Source organism: Thalassophryne amazonica, chromosome 22 (assembly GCF_902500255.1).
Source record: "Thalassophryne amazonica chromosome 22, fThaAma1.1, whole genome shotgun sequence".
Lineage (NCBI taxonomy): Eukaryota > Metazoa > Chordata > Actinopteri > Batrachoidiformes > Batrachoididae > Thalassophryne > Thalassophryne amazonica.
The window spans coordinates 15234626-15254530 of NC_047124.1; the positions used below are offsets into that span (position 1 = coordinate 15234626).

Sequence of the window (19905 nt, forward strand, 5' to 3'; positions counted from 1 at the left end):
GGATGAATGAAGAAGATCAAAGCACAGCAATTAGGATAAATGTTCAACAATCTGGATCAAAGAACACTGTTTAGGGTCTACATTAATCCATCAAAATCAAACATCGGTGATCAGAATCAAAGGTCAGCAATCAAATCAGTAAAGGATGAATGAAGAAGATCAAAGCACAGCAATTAGGATAAATGTTCAACAATCTGGATCAAAGAACATTGTTCAGGGTCTCCATTAATCCATCAAGATCAAACATCAGTGATCAGAATCAAAGGTCAGCAATCAAATCAATAAAGGATGAATGAAGAAGATCAAAGCACAGCAATTAGGATAAATGTTCAACAGTCTGGATCAAAAAACATTGTTTAGGATCTGTGTTAATCCATCAAGATCAAACATCACTGATCTGGATCAAAGGTCAGCAATCAAACCAATCAAGGATGAATGAAGAAGATCAAAGCACAGCAATTAGGATAAATGTTCAACAATCTGGATCAAAGAACATTGTTCAGGGTCTAATTAATCCAAGATCAAACATCAGTGATCAGGATCAAAGGTCAGCAATCAAATCAATAAAGGATGAATGAAGAAGATCAAAGCACAGCAATTAGGATAAATGTTCAACAATCTAGATCAAAGAACATTGTTCAGGAACTACGGTTACACTTCAAGATCAAAGATCAGCCTCAAAGAATTATTAAAGAGATCAGAGCAGTAACCCTCTCACAATGAAAACAAAAGTGATAAAAGTAAAATGTGAATGGATGTGTAAACAGCAGACTGTTGGATCTTGGCAGAGTCGCGGCTCTCTGAGTGCCTGTCTAGTTGTGAGGTGACACCGTCTTTGTTTACATTTCAGGATTGTATGAGTTCTGAGCCAAAATGTGAAACTGCTTGAATTTGTTTTATCACATGTAAAAGAGTCACTTGTCTAACTCATCAAAGGGTCTTTGGTTTGATTCCTGACTACCCTCAAAGAAAAACACTGAGCCTCAATATTAGTTGGAAATTGAAAACCTGTGATTGAAAAGAGAAATGAAGGAGGACAAAAGGGGATGTGGAGTTGAAGTTTAAACAACTAGAAGGTTGACAACCCCCCCCCCCCCCCCCCCCCCCCCCCACACACACACACATGTAATCTGACAGTTGTGGGAGGAAACTGGTATAAACTGGAGCGCTGAAAGTTGATTCACCCTTTCTCTATTCTCTCTGGTTCTTCTCCTGGAAGACATGAACCAGATCAGACGACGGGGGAAATCACTCCACCCGGGTGCACGCTCATGTATTTTTGTCTTTGCAAGGAACATTTTTAAGATGTTCAGGGTGGAGGTGTTTTGCTTTAGTGCAGAGGTCACACAGTCAATCAATGTCATGTTGAAAGGTTGAGGTCAGGTTATCCAAAAAGTGTATCATCAATGATTCTGCATAGTACTTCTATTGTATTCGTCATGGATGAGACTAGAGCAAGACGAGATGTAAGCAGTATTATTTGCAGAAATGTATTCCCAACATGTCCGTCTGTCCATGTGTCTTCTAAGCGCAACTCCCCCAAACCAGTTGATTGATTGCGTTGGACCCATCATGTGAAGATGTACATTGGGTCAAGTTGGGTCTGGGGGCAGAAGCCGGTGCCATGTATCCCTGCATCCACTATACTCCGTAGGTTCTGGATGAAAACCACCCAGAGTTACAACTAGTCTATTCATACCACTCAAAACTAACTACCTGTCTTTCAAAGCCAGGTCAAACATGGACATCCCCATGGCCTTTTCCAGTTGCTGGGGGTCTCTAGAATGAGACACCTATGTGCTGGATTATACCCAGAGAATTGGCCCACTTGGCTAAACTGTTGAAGCTGACATTCCCTCACTATGCAAGTGGTACTTTGCATCTACGTCTCCCTAAGTAACCATTCATTTATCTCACACTCATTCCGGCGCTACCCAAGGATCCTCCAAAGAACCCAGTGACCCATCCAGTCTTCATACCTGAAGGAAAATAATTCCGACACGACATCTTCAAGGGGAGATAACTGGACTTTTGTGTTTAATTGATACATCATATACTGTACAATTGATTGTTATAGAACCCAAGTCTTCATCAACCTTTATGGATTTCAGTGAAGCCTCACACAATGGTTGTAACACCATGTAAAGACACACATGAAGGGATTATAATTCATGTCTACCATCTCAAATCGGGGATTATGTGATCTGGTTCTTTGATACAGAAATTGACCAGTTTCTTAATTCACAAAAGATTTACTTCCGCCAATATAATATGCATGCAAGCAACTAGTTTGGCAAATCCAAAGTGGTGTCTTGCTCACAGATCACTCGTTAGACCTTTATTTAATCAGAGGAATTACATTTAGGTAATTCCCAGTTCAACTTTGAATGAATGGAATCCGGTTTTGCTATTAGCAGTTGGGAATGATGGGTATTGTCCCACCAGAATGGACAAAATGACTTGTTGTCCCGCTATGGAAGGTAAAGGGTAGAAAGCCTGGATTGGAACAGCTAAAGGGGTATTGTCCTGGCATTCTCTGCAAGAGTCTCTGATGTCATGCAAACCTCAAACCTTGCTTCTATAGCTGTGATAGCAAAAAATAAAATACTGGCGCTCTCCAAATATACTCTATACATGGACCTAGTTGTTGATTGCTAAAGCAAGCTTGTCCAGATGTCTGCCTGAATTGGGTGGAAGCTTACACCTGACCAGTCACCAATTCTGAAGTCTTGAGTTCCACTCAGTGTTGGATATTACTTACCCTGAAGTTAATTTCACGTTGGTAGACACTCCCAATCTGCATGATGAATCTCTATCCAGGAATAGTAGACCATTATCCTATGAATCGGCATGATGAATACCTGTTCACAAATAGACTCATATCTATTAATCTGCATAGTCCGGATCTGCAGGGCAGAAATATGTTTTAAAAGGTATTACTAATTGAGCTTCTGTGATATTCCAAAAAAGACTCCAACAAATCAGCAGGATCCTTATTCTTTTTTTGCTCTTTTCAATTTTTAATGTCTGTCTGTTGTACTTTGAAGCAATGTCTGGCCACCTGACCTAGGCTTTGGAAATGGAAAAAATACAAAAAAAAAGCAAATTTCAAGCTTCATTTAGCTTCAAAAACAGAGAGAGAAGGAACAAGTGTGCTTCTGTTACATTAATACAAAACCCTTTCCACAGGGTTGTATGGATCTGTAACCAAGTTATTTGAGTTTTAAAAAAATTTAAAACAATCGCAGAATACTATACGCAGAAACTAGTTACGTCTTTGATTTAGGTTATTTCTGTGCGGAAATGGGCTGTCTCTCTGACAACCACACCTGCTCCTAATCCATCATCAATTCACTAACCATCTAGCAGGTGGTGGGCATGATTTTTGGATACTGCATAAGTAAAACAAAGTTACTTTTTAGATTCATCTGGTGGACCAAAGTTCAGCAGATAATATGTTTGCCCGTTCAGTTTGGTGAATTACAAGGTAGTATTTACTGTTTTTAAATTATCGTGTTAACAAACTGGCGAGGATGAGCTAATTTGTCCATCCATCATTTATCTTTCTTATTTATTACATTTCATAGGGTACACCTAGGCCTTTCCACTGGATCTTTATCAGACTTTTTTTCTTTTTTTAACACCTTGGCTTTTCCAAATAAAAATGTCTTATATAGGCCCTGAAGCCCATTGGAGTCAAAGAACAAATTTATCTTCACTTGGCATGCTTTCATACGCCTGTGTACTCCAGAGCTACAGTTTTATTTTTCATTGCATTGACGCAGTAAATTCAAACTCAGGGGAACTCCTGCTAATCATTGCTGTATCTTTGAATAGCTCACTGGGAAACATCATAGTGGACCACATGATGACAGGTTGCAGTTGAAATTTGACACTGTAATGGTTTTGTCCATTGCTCCACCGTTAATATTACAGCCTTTAATATTTAACAGTTGGACCATATCTGTCCCGGCTGTAATTGGACGCTGAACACGGACGTGCGTGTGGGTGCTGCTGGTTAGCGTCCCACATTAGATATCCTTACTGACAGAATACCAGGGTGCATGGAAGTGTGCACATCTGTGTTTGTGTGTGTAGGCAACCTGACACTGGTCCTCACACTATCTGTATTTAGCATCAGTTACCAACCAGTGACAATTGGTCACTGAGGAGGTTGGCCAAGCAATTAGGCTGGGAAGAAGGCCAATGTCCAACATACAGCCTTGCAAAAAAATAAATAAATAAATAAATAAATAAATCTGATTATTTCTGTAATTATTTCCCTCAAAGTTGAACAATTGTAGGTCTTTAAATATTTATATCACACAAAATCTAAGATACAGTTGATCTATGGGTATTGTAATCGATGCTGGAATTAAAAGCAATCAATGTGCAAATGTTAAGATCAGATTTTATATATATATATGGAGAGAGAGAGAGGCTAGAGGCTTTAATTCAATTTGCATTTGGAGTTTGTAATTGTAGGCCATTATACTATGAAGGGCCAAAATGGGCCAATCAGAGAGACTGCACAAAGATTACAACAGTTTGATGATATAATGTATTTTTTTAATCTAAAGGTTTGCATGATTGTTGAATCCTGTGGACAAATTAACAGACGGTGTTTAACCGACTGTGCCAGAGTTGTCACAATGTAGGTCTGTTACTTTTGCACCAAACTAAGTGAAATTTACAATTTTTTGTTTAAAGGGGCAGAACTGGCATGTTTTTAAAAAATATGTGTCTGTATTGGTCTTTGTAAAAAAAAAAAAAAAAAAAAAAAGCAGACAAATTGTTTCTATAATAAAGACTCAGTAAAGGTTAAAGATTTTAATCCATAATGAAGTTGTACTGAATGTTAGTCTTTTGGTGGCAGTCTCAGTCACAGTGGTGTAGGGGTACATGGATCTTGAATTCTGCCATCAGAAGAAGGTAGAGGGGAAGCCTACCCCCAGGCATCAGACAGGGACTGAGTGGTAGTCGTGGGGTGGAGGAGGTTGCATTCAGGACAGCAACTGCAAGCAGCAGAGAGGTGAGCTAGAAATGACATTTTTCAATAACATGCAAGTTTTCTACTGGTCATGAGTTGATGACTGAAAAGGGGACCACATCCATCCTATTAGATATTGCAGGTGTTACTGATTAGGCAAATGTAAGCCTAACCCTTGAAATCTAAGTCTTCTTGTAAGAACCTGCACTACACTACATTTCTTGGTTTCTTGGTTTTTGCAGAACTTGAAAAGCTGGATCTGTCCTGGAATAGAAGAAGAAAACCTAAGCGCCGGATAGGCCCTGAGGCCCACAGGTGCCAGTACTTGTCCCCAGATCCTGTCGCAAGAAGGATTTGGGCATTTGTAACCCCCACTGGAAGGGATGCTGCTGACACCAGTATCCTGGATTAGCAACCCTTAAAAGAACCTTTGAAGATTGTAAAGAGCTTGACTGTAAAGATTTCTTGTGTTAAATCCTGCATCTCGCACTCTAAATCAAATCTCGATGCTTTGTTTTTCTGGGTGTGAAATGACTTGTTGCATAATATTAATTTGCCTCCTCCACACAGACCTTTAAGATGTTTACAGGTTTTGCACCTCAGCCATAACAGAAGGAGGCGTACTTAATGCACAGAAGAAGGCCTGATAATCTCTACTTGTCTCTGGACTGCTGTAATCAGACATCCGGTCTGCTACCCGTGAGCCCGGCCTGCAGAGATTTAAGCCCTCAGTCTCAGCTGAGACGTGGAATTTGTCCTTCCCAGCAGTTGGACAGTATTATCCTCGCTGAGCTGAGGATTGCACCAACTGAGACTGTACCCTTCACAACAAACCGGTGTGGCTGATCGTTTTGGACAGTCGATGTCGAGACCTGAGTCACTGCCAGAGTTGTGCATGTTGAGGTGCGATGGCTTTCTGCAGGTCCCCCTCCTCTACCTGTGCAGGTGAGTGTCACGGCGGTCTATAGGAAACAGGGTAGGACCCGTCATTGTGCGACCTGTCCCTCCTGTCTCGCCAGCCAACAAAAAGGACACAGTAGACAGGACCACCGTAGACTAACCGGTCTATTGTGTCTCCCCCATTCCCCCGTGTGTCAGCAGGCCGTGTGGGGCAGCAAAACAGCCAGGAAGGGTGTACAGTTGCAAGCAAGGCCGTTGCCGTTTCATGCATTCAGACACGTGTGCGTTGACGGAGGACCGCCGACGCCACTGCTCTATAATCGTCTGCTGGGGGAAAGCATTTCTGTCACACCTGAGCAGAATGACTTCACTTTTAAGGATGCTTGTGTCTCCGACGTGCAGTAAGCCTCTGGGCTAATCCGGGTTAGTTTCCACGGCTGACCAGGAAGCCCATTGTTTAGGTGTATTGAAGCAGTAGGTAACATAAATCCGGAGCAAAGACGCCGCCACCGCTCTTTCAAAAGGTCCCGCGGGGCAACAAGCTGACTTTAAGAAAATTTGACGGTGCTGTTCCCAGGAAACATTTGAAACGGCAGTAAGATGAATGCTGCCTCTGGGATCCCAAGATTTACTGTGCTGCCTTTATGCACTTTTATACGTATTAAATCATAAATCTCTAGTTTTATGGCAACTAGATGGTCGATAAGCGATGTTGCAGCTGCATGCAAATTATGACACATATACCAAATATAATTCACACTTCATTGTTAACATCTGTTGAAATTAATACAAATTACAGGAAAAATCCCTTATTGATTTTACTTCTGGCATCAAGTCTTTTTTCCAAAGACACCATCTGTTTGTGTGTATTTGTATGTGTATATAACATTTACAATAGACTGAAAGTTTCACTGTGATACAGTCAAGTCCATAAGTATTTGGACAGTGATATACATGAATATACACTCACCGGCCACTTTATTAGGTACACCTGTTCAATTGCACTGTAACCAAAATAGCTAATCAGCCAATCACATGGTAGCAACTCAATGCATTTAGGCATCTAGATGTGGTGAAGACGACTTGCTGAAGTTCAAACTGAGCATCAGAATGGGGGGAAAAAGGGGATTTAAGTGACTTTGAACTTGGCATGGTTGTTGCTACCAGACGGGCTGGTCGAGCCTAGATTTAATCTGTTTTGATGGATTAAAATCTGTCGTAAAGCTGTAACTCGTGATGCAACAGGCAAAAGTTTGCACTCTGCAGAGTTTGTCCAATCAGATCCAGAGAAGCCTGTAGCTCCTTCAGAGTTATCACGGGTGCCTTGGTGGCTTCCCTCTTTAGTTGCCAGTCCTGTATAATCCATCAGTTTTTAGATGATTCACTATACAAATACTGACGGATGTGACTGTAATAGAGATATTATAAGTTTTCCATGTTGAACAATGACATTCTCTCAGACCTGCTTCTATTCAAACTTCTACTTCAGAAAAGAGGGACTTGTAGTTTCTAATCTCACCAAATTTACTTATCGATGTCCCACTTTGAGGGATTTTCTCGACTATTTTGGCCTGCACTGCTTTATAACGGGCGACCTTCCAGTTGTAGGCCTGTTTCTCAACCCTCTAGGCTCCAGTTCTGCTTTCAACCAACCAAACACAACTGATGTCACAAATGTGTTTTGCTGCAAGTTGAAATAACAGTTTCCCCCCTTTAATCCGATCTACAGATCTCATTATAATATGTTTAAATGCTGTTGATGTGTGTGAGAGCTGTCTGTGGTGCTGAAACCAGAGCGCAGCATGTGGCCTGGAGCGTTACTATGGTTACAGTTGTCTGTCTCCCTAAAATAACTGCACACACTGTAACCTTATTGTAAAAAAAGACAATCTGTTGCATTCTTGTAATAATGACATCATTTTCTAATTTTTGCTTTGTGTTTCATAACGATGACGTTAGTCTTTTGTATATGCAATAAATTACTTACTGTCTAGTAATAATGAACCTTATTTGATGCTATTGCATAATCATGGCTTAGTATCTTATAATTATAACCTAATATGTCACTATTTTGACCTGGTATCCCATAATCATGGCTAAAAATTTTGCAGTCGCAAGTGATTGTCATATAATTATGACTTGGCAACTTAGTAATTTGTAATTATGACCAAGTATCTCAGAATTTTGACTTGACATCTCTTAATTACGATTCAGTATCTCATCATTATTATTTTATTCTCATAAATGTGACTTAGTCTACCACAATTATTATCAGAATTCTCAATATCTACCATAATTATCATTATCAGTATTGTTAATATTATCTGCCATAATTACCAATATTATCATTGTCATCCACCATAATTATTATTATCAGTATTGTCATTATATACTATAATTATTATCAATATTATCATTAGTATCTACAGCAGGGGTGGTGGACAAGTGGTTAATGTGCTTGGTTTCAGTGCAGAAGGTTCCGGGTTCAAATCCCACCCCTGCCACTTTTCTCCATGTAATGTGGAGTTGCATCAGGAAGGGCATCCGGCATAAAACCTGTGCCAATTCAACATGCAGATCCACCTTGGATTTGCTCTGGTGACCCTGAGTGCAAACAAGGGAGCAGCCGAAGGGACTTACTATTATCATTATTATCTACCATATTATTATCATTAGTATCTACCATAATTATCAGCATTATCATTAGTATCCACCATAATTATTATTATCGGTATTGTTATTATTATCTACCATAATTATTATCATAAAGATGACTTCAATAATATGACATTATTTTGTAAGTTTCATTATTATGACTATTTAATACAACCCCATTTCCAATGAAGTTGGGACGTTGTGTAAAATGTAAATAAAAACAATACAATAATTTGCAAATCCTCTTCAACCTATATTGAATACACCACAAAGACAAGATATTTAATGTTCAAACTGATAAACTTTATTGTTTTTGTGCAAATATTTGCTCATTTTGAAATGGATGCCAGCAACACGTTTCAAAAAAGCTGGGACAGCGGTATGTTTACCACTGTGTTACATCACCTTTCCTTCTAACAACAGTCAGTAAGCGTTTGGGAACTGAGGACACTAATTGTTGAAGCTTTGTAGGTGGAATTCTTTCCCATTCTTGCTTGATGCACGACTTCAGTTGTTCAACAGTCCAGGGTTTCCGTTTTTGTGCTTCATAATGCGCCACACATTTTCAATGGATGACAGGTCTGGACTGCAGGCAGGCCAGTCTAGTACCCGCACTCTTTTACTATGAAGCCATGCTGTTGTAACACGTGCAGAATGTGGCTTGGCACTGTCTTGCTGAAATAAGCAGGGACGTCCCTGAAAAAGACGTTACTTGGATGGCAGCATGTGTTGCTCCAAAACCTGGATGTACCTTTCAGCATTAATGGTGCCATCACAGATGTGTAAGTTGCCCATGCCATGGGCACTAACACACCTCCATACCATCACAGATGCTGGCTTTTGAACTTTGCGCTGGTAACAATCTGGATGGTCTTTATCCTCTTTTGTCCGGAGGACACGATGTCCATAATTTCCAAAAACAATTTGAAATGTGGACTCATCAGTCCACAGCACACTTTTTCACTTTGCGTCTGTCCATTTCAACTGAGCTTGGGCGTTTCGGGATGTTGTTGATGTATGACTTTCGCTTTACATGATAGAGTTTTAACTTGCACTTGTAGATGTAGCGATGAACTGTGTTAACTGACAATGGTTTTCTGAAGTGTTTTTGACCCCACGCTTTAAGATCCTTTACACAATGATGTCGGTTTTTAATGCATGCCGTCTGAGGGGTCGAAGGTCACGGGCATTCAGTGTTGGTTTTCAGCCTTGCCGCTTACGTGTAGAAAGTTCTCCAGATTCTCTGAATCTTCTGATTATATTATGGACTGTAGATAATGGAATCCCTAAATTCCTTGCGATTGAGTGTTGAGAAACATTGTTCTTAAACTGATGGACTATTTTTTCACGCAGTTGTTCACAAAGTGATGATCCTCGCCACATCTTTGCTTGTGAACGGCTGAGACTTTTATACCTTTTATACTCCTTTAAATACCCAATCATGACACTCACCTGTTTCCAAACAGGTGCTCTTTCAGCATTCATCAACTTTCCCAGTCTTTTGTTGCCCTGTCCCAACTTTTGCACAAAAACAAATTTTTATCAGTTTGAACATTAAATATCTTGACTTTTTCTGTATTCAACTGAATATAGGTTGAAGAGGATTTGCAAATCATAGTATTCTGTTTTTAATTTAGATTTTACGCAACGTCCCAACTTCATTGGAATTGGGGTTGTAAATCTTATCTATTTACTAATAATTAGAATTTAGCATCCCAAAATTATGGCAACATAGCTGGCAGTTAAGACATATTGATAATGAAAGCACCTGATAATAACATTTTAATCACTCTACATAAATTCTTAGTCCCAAATTTATTCAAATCTATGTTTTATGTTGTCAAGTTATCTAATGTTGTCTGATCATATATTTGACCAAAATATTGAACTTTGATCTTCAATTTTAGCTTTACTAAAGCCATTGTTCAAATCTTTGAGGTGCTGTCATTTCTGAAGTTATTTTATTGAGTAAATAATCATCTTTCAGAGCTGTGGACCGATGGATCAGGCTTCAGACGAGTGACCACAGCACTCAGCGAGTCTTCCTCCATCCACAGCCTTTGCTACCTGACTAGCGCTGCACCAGGGGCAGGTATGGACCCCATGTCCTACAGCATCCTGCAGCCTGAACCTTTTAAAGAACAGGAGATGGATGAGGAGTCACAAAGGCTACTAAAGGTGACTAAAGATATTTAGAGAAATTAGTCTGTGCAGTAACATATTCATGTACTTCTTCCCTGTCTTTGGGATCCAGTTACAGCATTAGATACAGGATCTGTTTGAAAGGTGACCCCAAGTTAGCCAGTGAAGACTGAGTCTAAAATGAAATCCAAACTGTTAAACTGGTAGTGCAAATAAATACTGGGAAAGTTTGGGTTTGGGCTCATGTATGTACTCTAATTATTCTTCTAGTTACCTCCATCAGATATCTTGTGTTTTCATTGTTATTTGTCTTTTGCCAAGTTGTTCATTGTTTGTCAGCAGGATATCTCATAAGGGCTTGAAACGATTTTAATGAAATTTGTTGGAGAAGTGGGTCTTGAGTAAAGGAAGAGTTGATTAAAATTTGTTGCAGATCCAAATGAATGATTAATGATCTGTATCTTGCTTTTGATATTGTTCTTTCTGCTTTGGGCTTTGATCTCAATTCCTTTGATCCTGATCATCATTGTGATCTTTATTTAGTTGATCCTATGATCAGGGTGGCTGTTTAGTTCAGCAATAAGGATTAAAGATCTGTATCCACCCCTTCACCTTGGTTCCTCTGATCCTGATTACAGGATTAAAGGAAGAAAAAATCTTCAGAATCAAAGTTGTCAGGATCAAAGCTCAAGGATAAAGGGGAAAATCAGGATCGAACTTCAGGTTGGAACATGGGTAATCACAACTCAGCATCAAAGATCAGGAATTAGTGATTAGGATAAAAATTAAAGATCAAAAATGATTGATTGGATCTAAGTTCAGGTATTAGAAATACACATCAGCAATCTGGATCAAAGATATGAGGCATGTGGATGAAATATCTGCGACCAAAATGAAAGCTTGGTAATTAGGATCAAAGACGAGTCACCTTTGGATCAAAGATAGGATTCAAAGATGAGGGATCAGGATCAACCATGGGTGAGTGAGAACGAAGGAAATAAAAACGAAGTGGGTGTTCAGGATCGCATAGTCTAAGTAGTTTGGCCCAGATTCAGATAATGATCCGGATCTGGTGGACAGAACTGTATTTTTGATAGTCGATCCACTAGATGGATGAAGGACTGGGGGCTGCATGGTCCGGGTTCTAGTTGCCAGATATCTCCGCTGCAGCTGAGGACTGGAGACAAATCTGATCCTTGGACCGAGGAGAAGATTTTAAAAATAGTTGTTTCTGTGATGTACTGAGAAAACTCAGGTGTCGCTCCAAGTTACATCAATGACGTACGCGCACGAGGCACAGCCTCTCTGCAAAACACAACAAAAAAGAACAAAAGTCCATCACAGCAAACGGTGGAGGATTAAAAAAAAAATCCCTTCAACACCCACACTTAGTGACGTATAAAAGGCGGAGATCGCTCTCTTTTCGCTCCGTGCCAGACGCGCCGGCGGTGCGCAGGCAGCCGCGCACATCAGTGCACAGTCGCACACGCGGCGCGTGATCGGACTCCTTAAATCTGACGGAAGGAAACGATGAACCACGGTGCAAACGAACCGGACTGATCTCCGGTGTCCCGCCGGCACCGTGACGACCATGCGGAAGCCGAACGTGCACGTTTTCGTGAAGCGACAACTTTCACGCTTCTTCTCCGTGCGTGTTTGATGCGCAACAGCATGCAGATCGCCGCCAGCGACGACAAGATCCCCGTGAGTGCAAGATGTGTTTATGTTTTTAAAGCTCAGTATCATTAATGCACAAATGCTGAGTGTCGGGGTTGTATAGCTGTTTTAATGGGCAGTTAACCTTTGACCTCCAGCTCCCCCAAAATGCAAACATTTGTGCAACGCTAATTCTTTTTTTTTTTTTTTCCTTCAAACTTCTAATCAGCAACCGTGAAACTTAAAACTTAAAACCAGCTTTGTGCTGCTGCTGCTGTTGTCTTTGTTAATTAGGTGCAGAAATATTGCACCATGTGCAAAGACACTGTTATACAACCCCTGGCAAAAAATATGGAATCACCGGCCTCGGAGGATGTTCATTCATTTGTTTAATTTTGTAGACAAAAAGCAGATCACAGACATGACACAAAACTAAAGTCATTTCAAATGGCAACTTTCTGGCTTTAAGAAACACTATAAGAAATCAGGGAAAAAATTGTGGCAGTCAGTAACGGTTACTTTTTTAGACCAAGCAGAGGGAAAAAAAATATGGAATCACTCAATTCTGAGGAATAAATTATGGAATCATGAAAAACAAAAGAACACTCCAACACATCACTAGTATTTTGTTGCACCACCTCTGGCTTTTATAACAGCTTGCAGTCTCTGAGGCATGGACTTAATGAGTGACAAACAGTACTCTTCATCAATCTGGCTCCAACTTTCTCTGATTGCTGTTGCCAGATCAGCTTTGCAGGTTGGAGCCTTGTCATGGACCATTCTCTTCAACTTCCACCAAAGATTTTCAATTGGATTAAGATCTGGACTATTTGCAGGCCATGACATTGACCCTATGTGTCTTTTTGCAAGGAATGTTTTCACAGTTTTTGCTCTATGGCAAGATGCATTATCATCTTGAAAAATGATTTCATCATCCCCAAAACATCCTTTCAATTGATGGGATAAGAAAAGTGTCCAAAATATCAACGTAAACTTGTGCATTTATTGATGATGTAATGACAGCCATCTCCCCAGTGCCTTTACCTGACATGCAGCCCCATATCATCAATGACTGTGGAAATTTACGTTCTCTTCAGGCAGTCATCTTTATAAATCTCATTGGAACGGCACCAAACAAAAGTTCCAGCATCATCACCTTGCCCAATGCAGATTCGAGATTCATCACTGAATATGACTTTCATCCAGTCATCCACAGTCCACGATTGCTTTTTCTTAGCCCATTGTAACCTTGTTTTTTTCTGTTTACGTGTTAATGATAGCTTTCGTTTAGCTTTTCTGTATGTAAATCCCATTTCCTTTAGGCGGTTTCTTACAGTTCGGTCACAGACGTTGACTCCAGTTTCCTCCCATTCGTTCCTCATTTGTTTTGTTGTGCATTTTCGATTTTTGATACATACTGCTTTAAGTTTTCTGTCTTGACGCTTTGATGTCTTCCTTGGTCTACCAGTATGTTTGCCTTTAACAACCTTCCCATGTTGTTTGTATTTGGTCCAGAGTTTAGACACAGCTGACTGTGAACAACCAACATCTTTAAGAGTTTGATAATCCTCTCCTTTGTTTCAATTGACATCTCTCGTGTTGGAGCCATGATTCATGGTGCAACAGCTCTCCAAGGTGTGATCACTCCTTTTTAGATGCAGACTAACGAGCAGATCTGATTTGATGCAGGTGTTAGTTTTGGGGATGAAAATTTACAGGGTGATTCCATAATTTATTCCTCAGAATTGAGTGATTCCATATTTTTTTCCCTCTGCTTGGTCTAAAAAAGTAACCGTTACTGATTGCCACAATTATTTTTCCTGATTTCTTATAGTGTTTCTTAAAGCCAGGAAGTTGCCATTTAAAATGACTTTAGTTTTGTGTCATGTCTGTGATCTGCTTTTTTCTACAAAATTAAACAACTGAATGAACATCTTCCGAGGCCGGTGATTCCATAATTATTGCCAGGGGTTGTATTTTTCCATCTCTGGTGGCCTCCAGTAGAATTTCCAGGGTGAGGTTGTCAAAGGTGCATGCACAAATTTGGCCTGTGAATATTGTGGTTAAGGTAACAGATTCTGCAGCTTCTAATAGTTTGGACAGAAATCGGATTCAAACCAAATCTGGGACCACATATGCATGTGTTCCAAATCTGATATGTAAAATAAATAAATAAATAAAATAGATCACTTCAGCCTTTAAACGTGAATGTAGCAAGAATATTTGGCATGTTCAGCCTACTCAGGAAAAAAGCAAAGGGTGGATCTTGCTTTTAATAATTGAGCTTTGATCCTGATTTCTTTGATCTCAAAACTTTTGATTCCTTTTATGCTATGATCAGGATTACTGTTTAGTTCAGCAATCAGGATCAAAGGTCAGGATCCACTCCTTGACCCTGATTCCTTTGAACTTGATAATAGGATTAAAGGAAGACAGAGAAATGGCAACAAATCATAATCTTTGCCAGTGAATCAAAAGTGATCAGCATCAAAGCTTGGTGATTAGGATCAAAGGTTAGTATTAAAGATGTTTGATTAGGTTCAAAGTTCTTTAATTAGGATCAAAGCCTGGCAGTTAGGATTTAATAAATCAGCTGTCAGGATCAAAGGGGAGTATTCAGGATCAAAGTTTAGCATTTCTGATCAGCAGTCTGTATCAAAGGTTGTGGATGAAAGATCATTAGTCAGAATGAAAGCTTGATAACGGGGGACTTGACCATTTAAAAAAAAAAAAAAGATTCAGGTTTACGTCACGTTATCCTGTCATGTGATTGTCGTTTCCACAGACTGTGGGATCCCTTGTGTCATCTTGGCTTAATTACAGATCTGTGCTCTGTTCTGCTGCGTCTCAAAGGAATAATACAGCACAAACAGCCGAGCTGTATAAAACAACACCTCCCAGAAAAGTCCTGTTTGCTTGAGGAAAATACATTTATCTGTAACTCATCTGAATAACTGTAACTGAATAAATCTCCAATAGAAAGCAGATAATTTAATTAAATATGATCTAGAATAATTATTTGGACTGATTAACGGATAATGTCAGAACAAAAATTGCACAAATACTTTGTGCTCATTGATATAAATGGGCATAAAAGTTAAATATAAACACTGACGTGACATGAAATGTTGTTTTACATCCACATGACAAATCTGCTATAAACAGCGATATTTTTCTATAAAATATACCCCTCTTCCTTTACAAAGCTTTTTTCAAATTTAAATATTAGAAAATCAGTAGACAGACTGAGAATGAAACAACTTTGAAAACTACGGATTCAGCTTTAGAACAAGGAATTGTTGGTCAATTTATCACATTGTCTGTAACATCAGAATTCAATATAATAAACAACCTGTAAATAAAATAGAATAGCTGCCACGCAGGTTTTTTTTTTTTTTTTTCTTCTGAGAAACCTTTCAGTTGGTTGGGTAAAGAACCCTGCGCTTAGGAAGAGTAAATCTCCCATCAAACCTCGAGCTGAGAGCGTTCCTCGAGCTGAAGGTTCCCACTTCACTGAAAAAATCCACTTGTTTTCTTGTTTGTGTCCGCTGACATGCAGCAGGTTTAAATCCGCATGGTTCTTGGATCTACCTTCAGGTAAAAATGATGATGTTCTTGGTCAGATCTGAAAATAAGTCACTGTAAAAAAAAAAAAAAAAAAAAAAAAAAATCCCTTGTTTTTACAGTGGAATTCTGTAAAATTTACATTGAATATGTAAATGGTTTAACATCAAATATGTCAACTTTACAGGATCATTTTATTGTCTATTTAGAAGATAAAATCTCTGCAAAATGATCACGTTATGTTTAAATATAGTAGTTTAAACAGGCATGTCATTTTCCAAACCCTTAATTACCAGTATTTTACTGTATTTGTGAAAATTCTCATCTGTAAAGTCTAACTGTATTGTACGGTTTTTGGCATTATGCTTTTTCTGTGTTTAAACTACAGTCGTATGTAAATTTTGCAATGGTATATGATTATTATACATATAACATATTTGTACTGTTAAATTCACAGTTCAGTTTCGTTCCACATTTTACTCATTATTGTTGTAATTTAAGTACTACACCTTTGTTTTTTTTTTTTTGTTTTTTTTTTGTCGTGATTTCCCTGTTACTGTCACACTCTTTTTTTTTTTTTTTTTTTTTTTAGAGCGTATGTGCTATCAAGACCAACTTTTATGACGCGTTCATAAAGTCAAACCTGGTTTCGTTTCAGTTGGGACATTTTAAAATACTTAAATATTACACTAGGTTGTCTTCTGAATAATAATAATAAAAAATACTCCAAACATTGACTGCAGTATATAAACTGATTTTAAAGTTTTGCAAAAAAAAATGGTTTCCATTGCAGTTCACGCATATACAGTGTCTAAAATCTGAAGGTATTTGATCTGTTTTTGATTTCAGTTCAAATCCAATTTTGCCTGTTTAAATCAATGTTCCATTAGTTTACAATATAACAGATTTATGACCTAGTTGGTGTCTGTTATAAACTTAAATTGCTTCAAAAGACGAGTTACAATCATTTCTACAATTTCATCCATTTGTCCACAGTCCTGTTGAAGAGCAGGTAGATCGGTGGGATACGGAGTTGAGCTATCTATATGTAGACCTGGGTTCGATTCCTAGTCCTGGTGTCCCAACCAGGGGGAATCGTAGACTCTCATTCATTTCAAGCTCAGAAATTTGAGGATAAGCAACCGCAACAACTGTCCTCAAGGCCTACAGTGAGGAAAATAAGTATTTGAACACCCTGTGATTTTGCAAGTTCTCCATTTAGAAATCATGGAGGGGTCTGAAATTTTCATCTTAGGTGCATGTCCACTGTGAGAGACATACTCTTAAAAAAAAAAAATAAAATAAAAAAAATCCAGAAATCACAATGTATGATTTTTTAATCATTTATTTGTATGTTACTGCTGCAAATAAGTATTTGAACACCTGTGAAAATCAATGTTAATATTTGGTACAGTAGCCTTTGTTTGCAGTTACAGAGGTCAAACGTTTCCTGTAGTTTTTCACCAGGTTTTCACACACTGCAGCAGGGATTTTGGTCCACTCCTCCATACAGATCTTCTCTAGATCTTTCAGGTTTGGAGTTTGAGCTCCCTCCAAAGATTTTCTATTGAGTTCAGGTCTGGAGACTGGCCAGGCCACTCCAGGACCTTGAAATGCTTCTTACAGAGTCCCTCCTTAGTTGCCCTGGCTGTGTGTTTGGAGTCATTGTCATGCTGGAAGACCCAGCTATGACCCATCTTCAATGCTCTTACCGAGGGAAGGAGGTTGTTTGCCAAAATCTTGCAATACACGACCCCATCCATCCTCCCTTCAATACGGTGCAGTCGTCCTGTCCCCTTTGCAGAAGAGCACCCCCAGAGTATGATGTTTCTTGGTTTTCTTGGTGTTGTTCTCATCCTCTAAACATGGTTAGTGGAGTTGATTCCAAAAAGCTCTATTCTGGTCTCATCTGACTACATGACCTTCTCCCATGCCTCCTCTGGATCATCCAGATGGTCTCTGGTGAACTTCAAATGGGCCTGGACATGTGCTGGCTTGAGCAGGGGGACCTTGCTGCCCTGCAGGATTTTAAACCATGACAGCATCATGTGTTACTAATGTAATCTTTGTGACTGTGGTCCCAGCTCTCTTCAGGTCATTGACCAGGTCCTCCTGTGTAGTTCTGAGCTTTCTCAGAATCATCCTTACCCCACAAAGTGAGATCTTGCATGGAATCCCAGACCGAGGGAGATTGACAATCATGTTGTGTTTCTTCCACTTTCTAATAAATAATCAGAATAGTTGTCTTCTACCAAGCTGCTTGCCTGTTGTCCTGTAGTCCATCCCAGCTTTGTGCAGGTCTACAGTTTTGTCCCTGGTGTCCTTAGACAGCTCTTTGGTCTTGGCTATGGTGGACAGGTTGGAGTGTGATTGACTGAGTGTGTGAACAGGTGTCTTTTATACAGGTAACAAGTTCAAACAGGTGCAATTAATACAGGTAAAAAGTGCAGAATAAGAGGACTTCTTAAAGAAAAATTAACAGGTCTGTGTGAGCCAGGGAGGTGATGGTCTAGTGGTTAAGGTGTTGGGCTTGAGTCCAGAAGATCATGGGTTCAAATCCCTGCCTGACTGGAAAATCACTAAGGGCCCTTTAATCCCCTATTGCTCCCGGTGTGTAGTGAGCTCCTTGTATGGCAGCACCCTGACATCGGGGTGAATGTGAGGCATAATTGTAAAGCGCTTTGAGTGTGATGCATTTTCTTATTTGCAGCAGTAACATACAAATAAATTATTAAAAAATCATACATTGTAATTTCCAGATTTTTTTTTTTTTAAAGATTATGTCTCTCACAGTGGACATGCACCTAAGATGAAAATTACAGACCCCTCTGTGAGTTCTAAGAGGGAGAACTTGCAAAACCGCAGGGTGTTCAAATACTTCTTTTCCTCACTGTATATATAGGCCTGAGTTCTATCCTGGTAGGAGTTGTTGGAAAATTGCCAATCTACCACAGCACTGCTTTAAAACTAATTTATCATATTATAGTAATTTGAAACCAGAGTAAAATAAGATTTTACCTTTTTTTTAACCAAGATTTTACCATTCTACCATGTTTAAAGCTTTTAAATGATTGTATATGTAAAACTATAAAATGATGTTGTCTGAACTAAACTAGAATATACAGTAGTGTTCAGAATAATAGTAGTGCTATGTGACTAAAAAGATTAATCCAGGTTTTGAGTATATTTCTTATTGTTACATGGGAAACAAGGTACCAGTAGATTCAGTAGATTCTCACAAATCCAACAAGACCAAGCATTCATGATATGCACACTCTTAAGGCTATGAAATTGGGCTATTAGTAAAAAAAAAAGTAGAAAAGGGGGTGTTCACAATAATAGTAGCATCTTCTGTTGACGCTACAAACTCAAAACTATTATGTTCAAACTGCTTTTTTAGCAGTCCTGTGAATCACTAAACTAGTATTTAGTTGTATAACCACAGTTTTTCATGATTTCTTCACATCTGTGAGGCATTAATTTTGTTGGTTTGGAACCATGATTTTGCTCATTTACTAGTGTGCTTGGGGTCATTGTCTTGTTGAAACACCCATTTCAAGGGCATGTCCTCTTCAGCATAAGGCAACATGACCTCTTCAAGTATTTTGACATATCCAAACTGATCCATGATACCTGGTATGTGATATATAGGCCCAACACCATAGTAGGAGAAACATGGCCATATCATGATGCTTGCACCACCATGCTTCACTGTCTTCACTGTGAACTGTTGCTTGAATTCAGAGTTTGGGGGTCGTCTCACAAACAGTCTGTGGCCCTTGGACCCAAGAGAACAATTTTACTCTCATCAGTCCACAAAATATTCCTCCATTTCTCTTTAGGCCAGTTGATGTGTTCTTTGGCAAATTGTAACCTCTTCTGCACATGTCTTTTATTTAACAGAGGGACTTTGCGGGGGATTCTTGTAAATAAATTAGCTTCACACAGGCGTCTTCTAACTGTCACAGCACTTACAGGTAACTCCAGACTGTCTTTGA

The 19905-nt window shown here is 39.2% G+C and overlaps 1 protein-coding gene across 1 annotated transcript in view; it reads left to right on the plus strand.

Moving 5' to 3' along the window:
- Positions 1–5717: 5717 nt before the first annotated feature.
- The window catches only part of LOC117503839 (anoctamin-1-like), a 127235-nt gene continuing 113047 nt past the window's right edge, over positions 5718–19905 (plus strand). The window contains 2 exon segments of the mRNA XM_034163101.1: positions 5718–5935; positions 10533–10723. Of these exon segments, the coding sequence (XP_034018992.1) occupies positions 5899–5935; positions 10533–10723 (228 nt within the window). The 5' untranslated portion in view covers positions 5718–5898.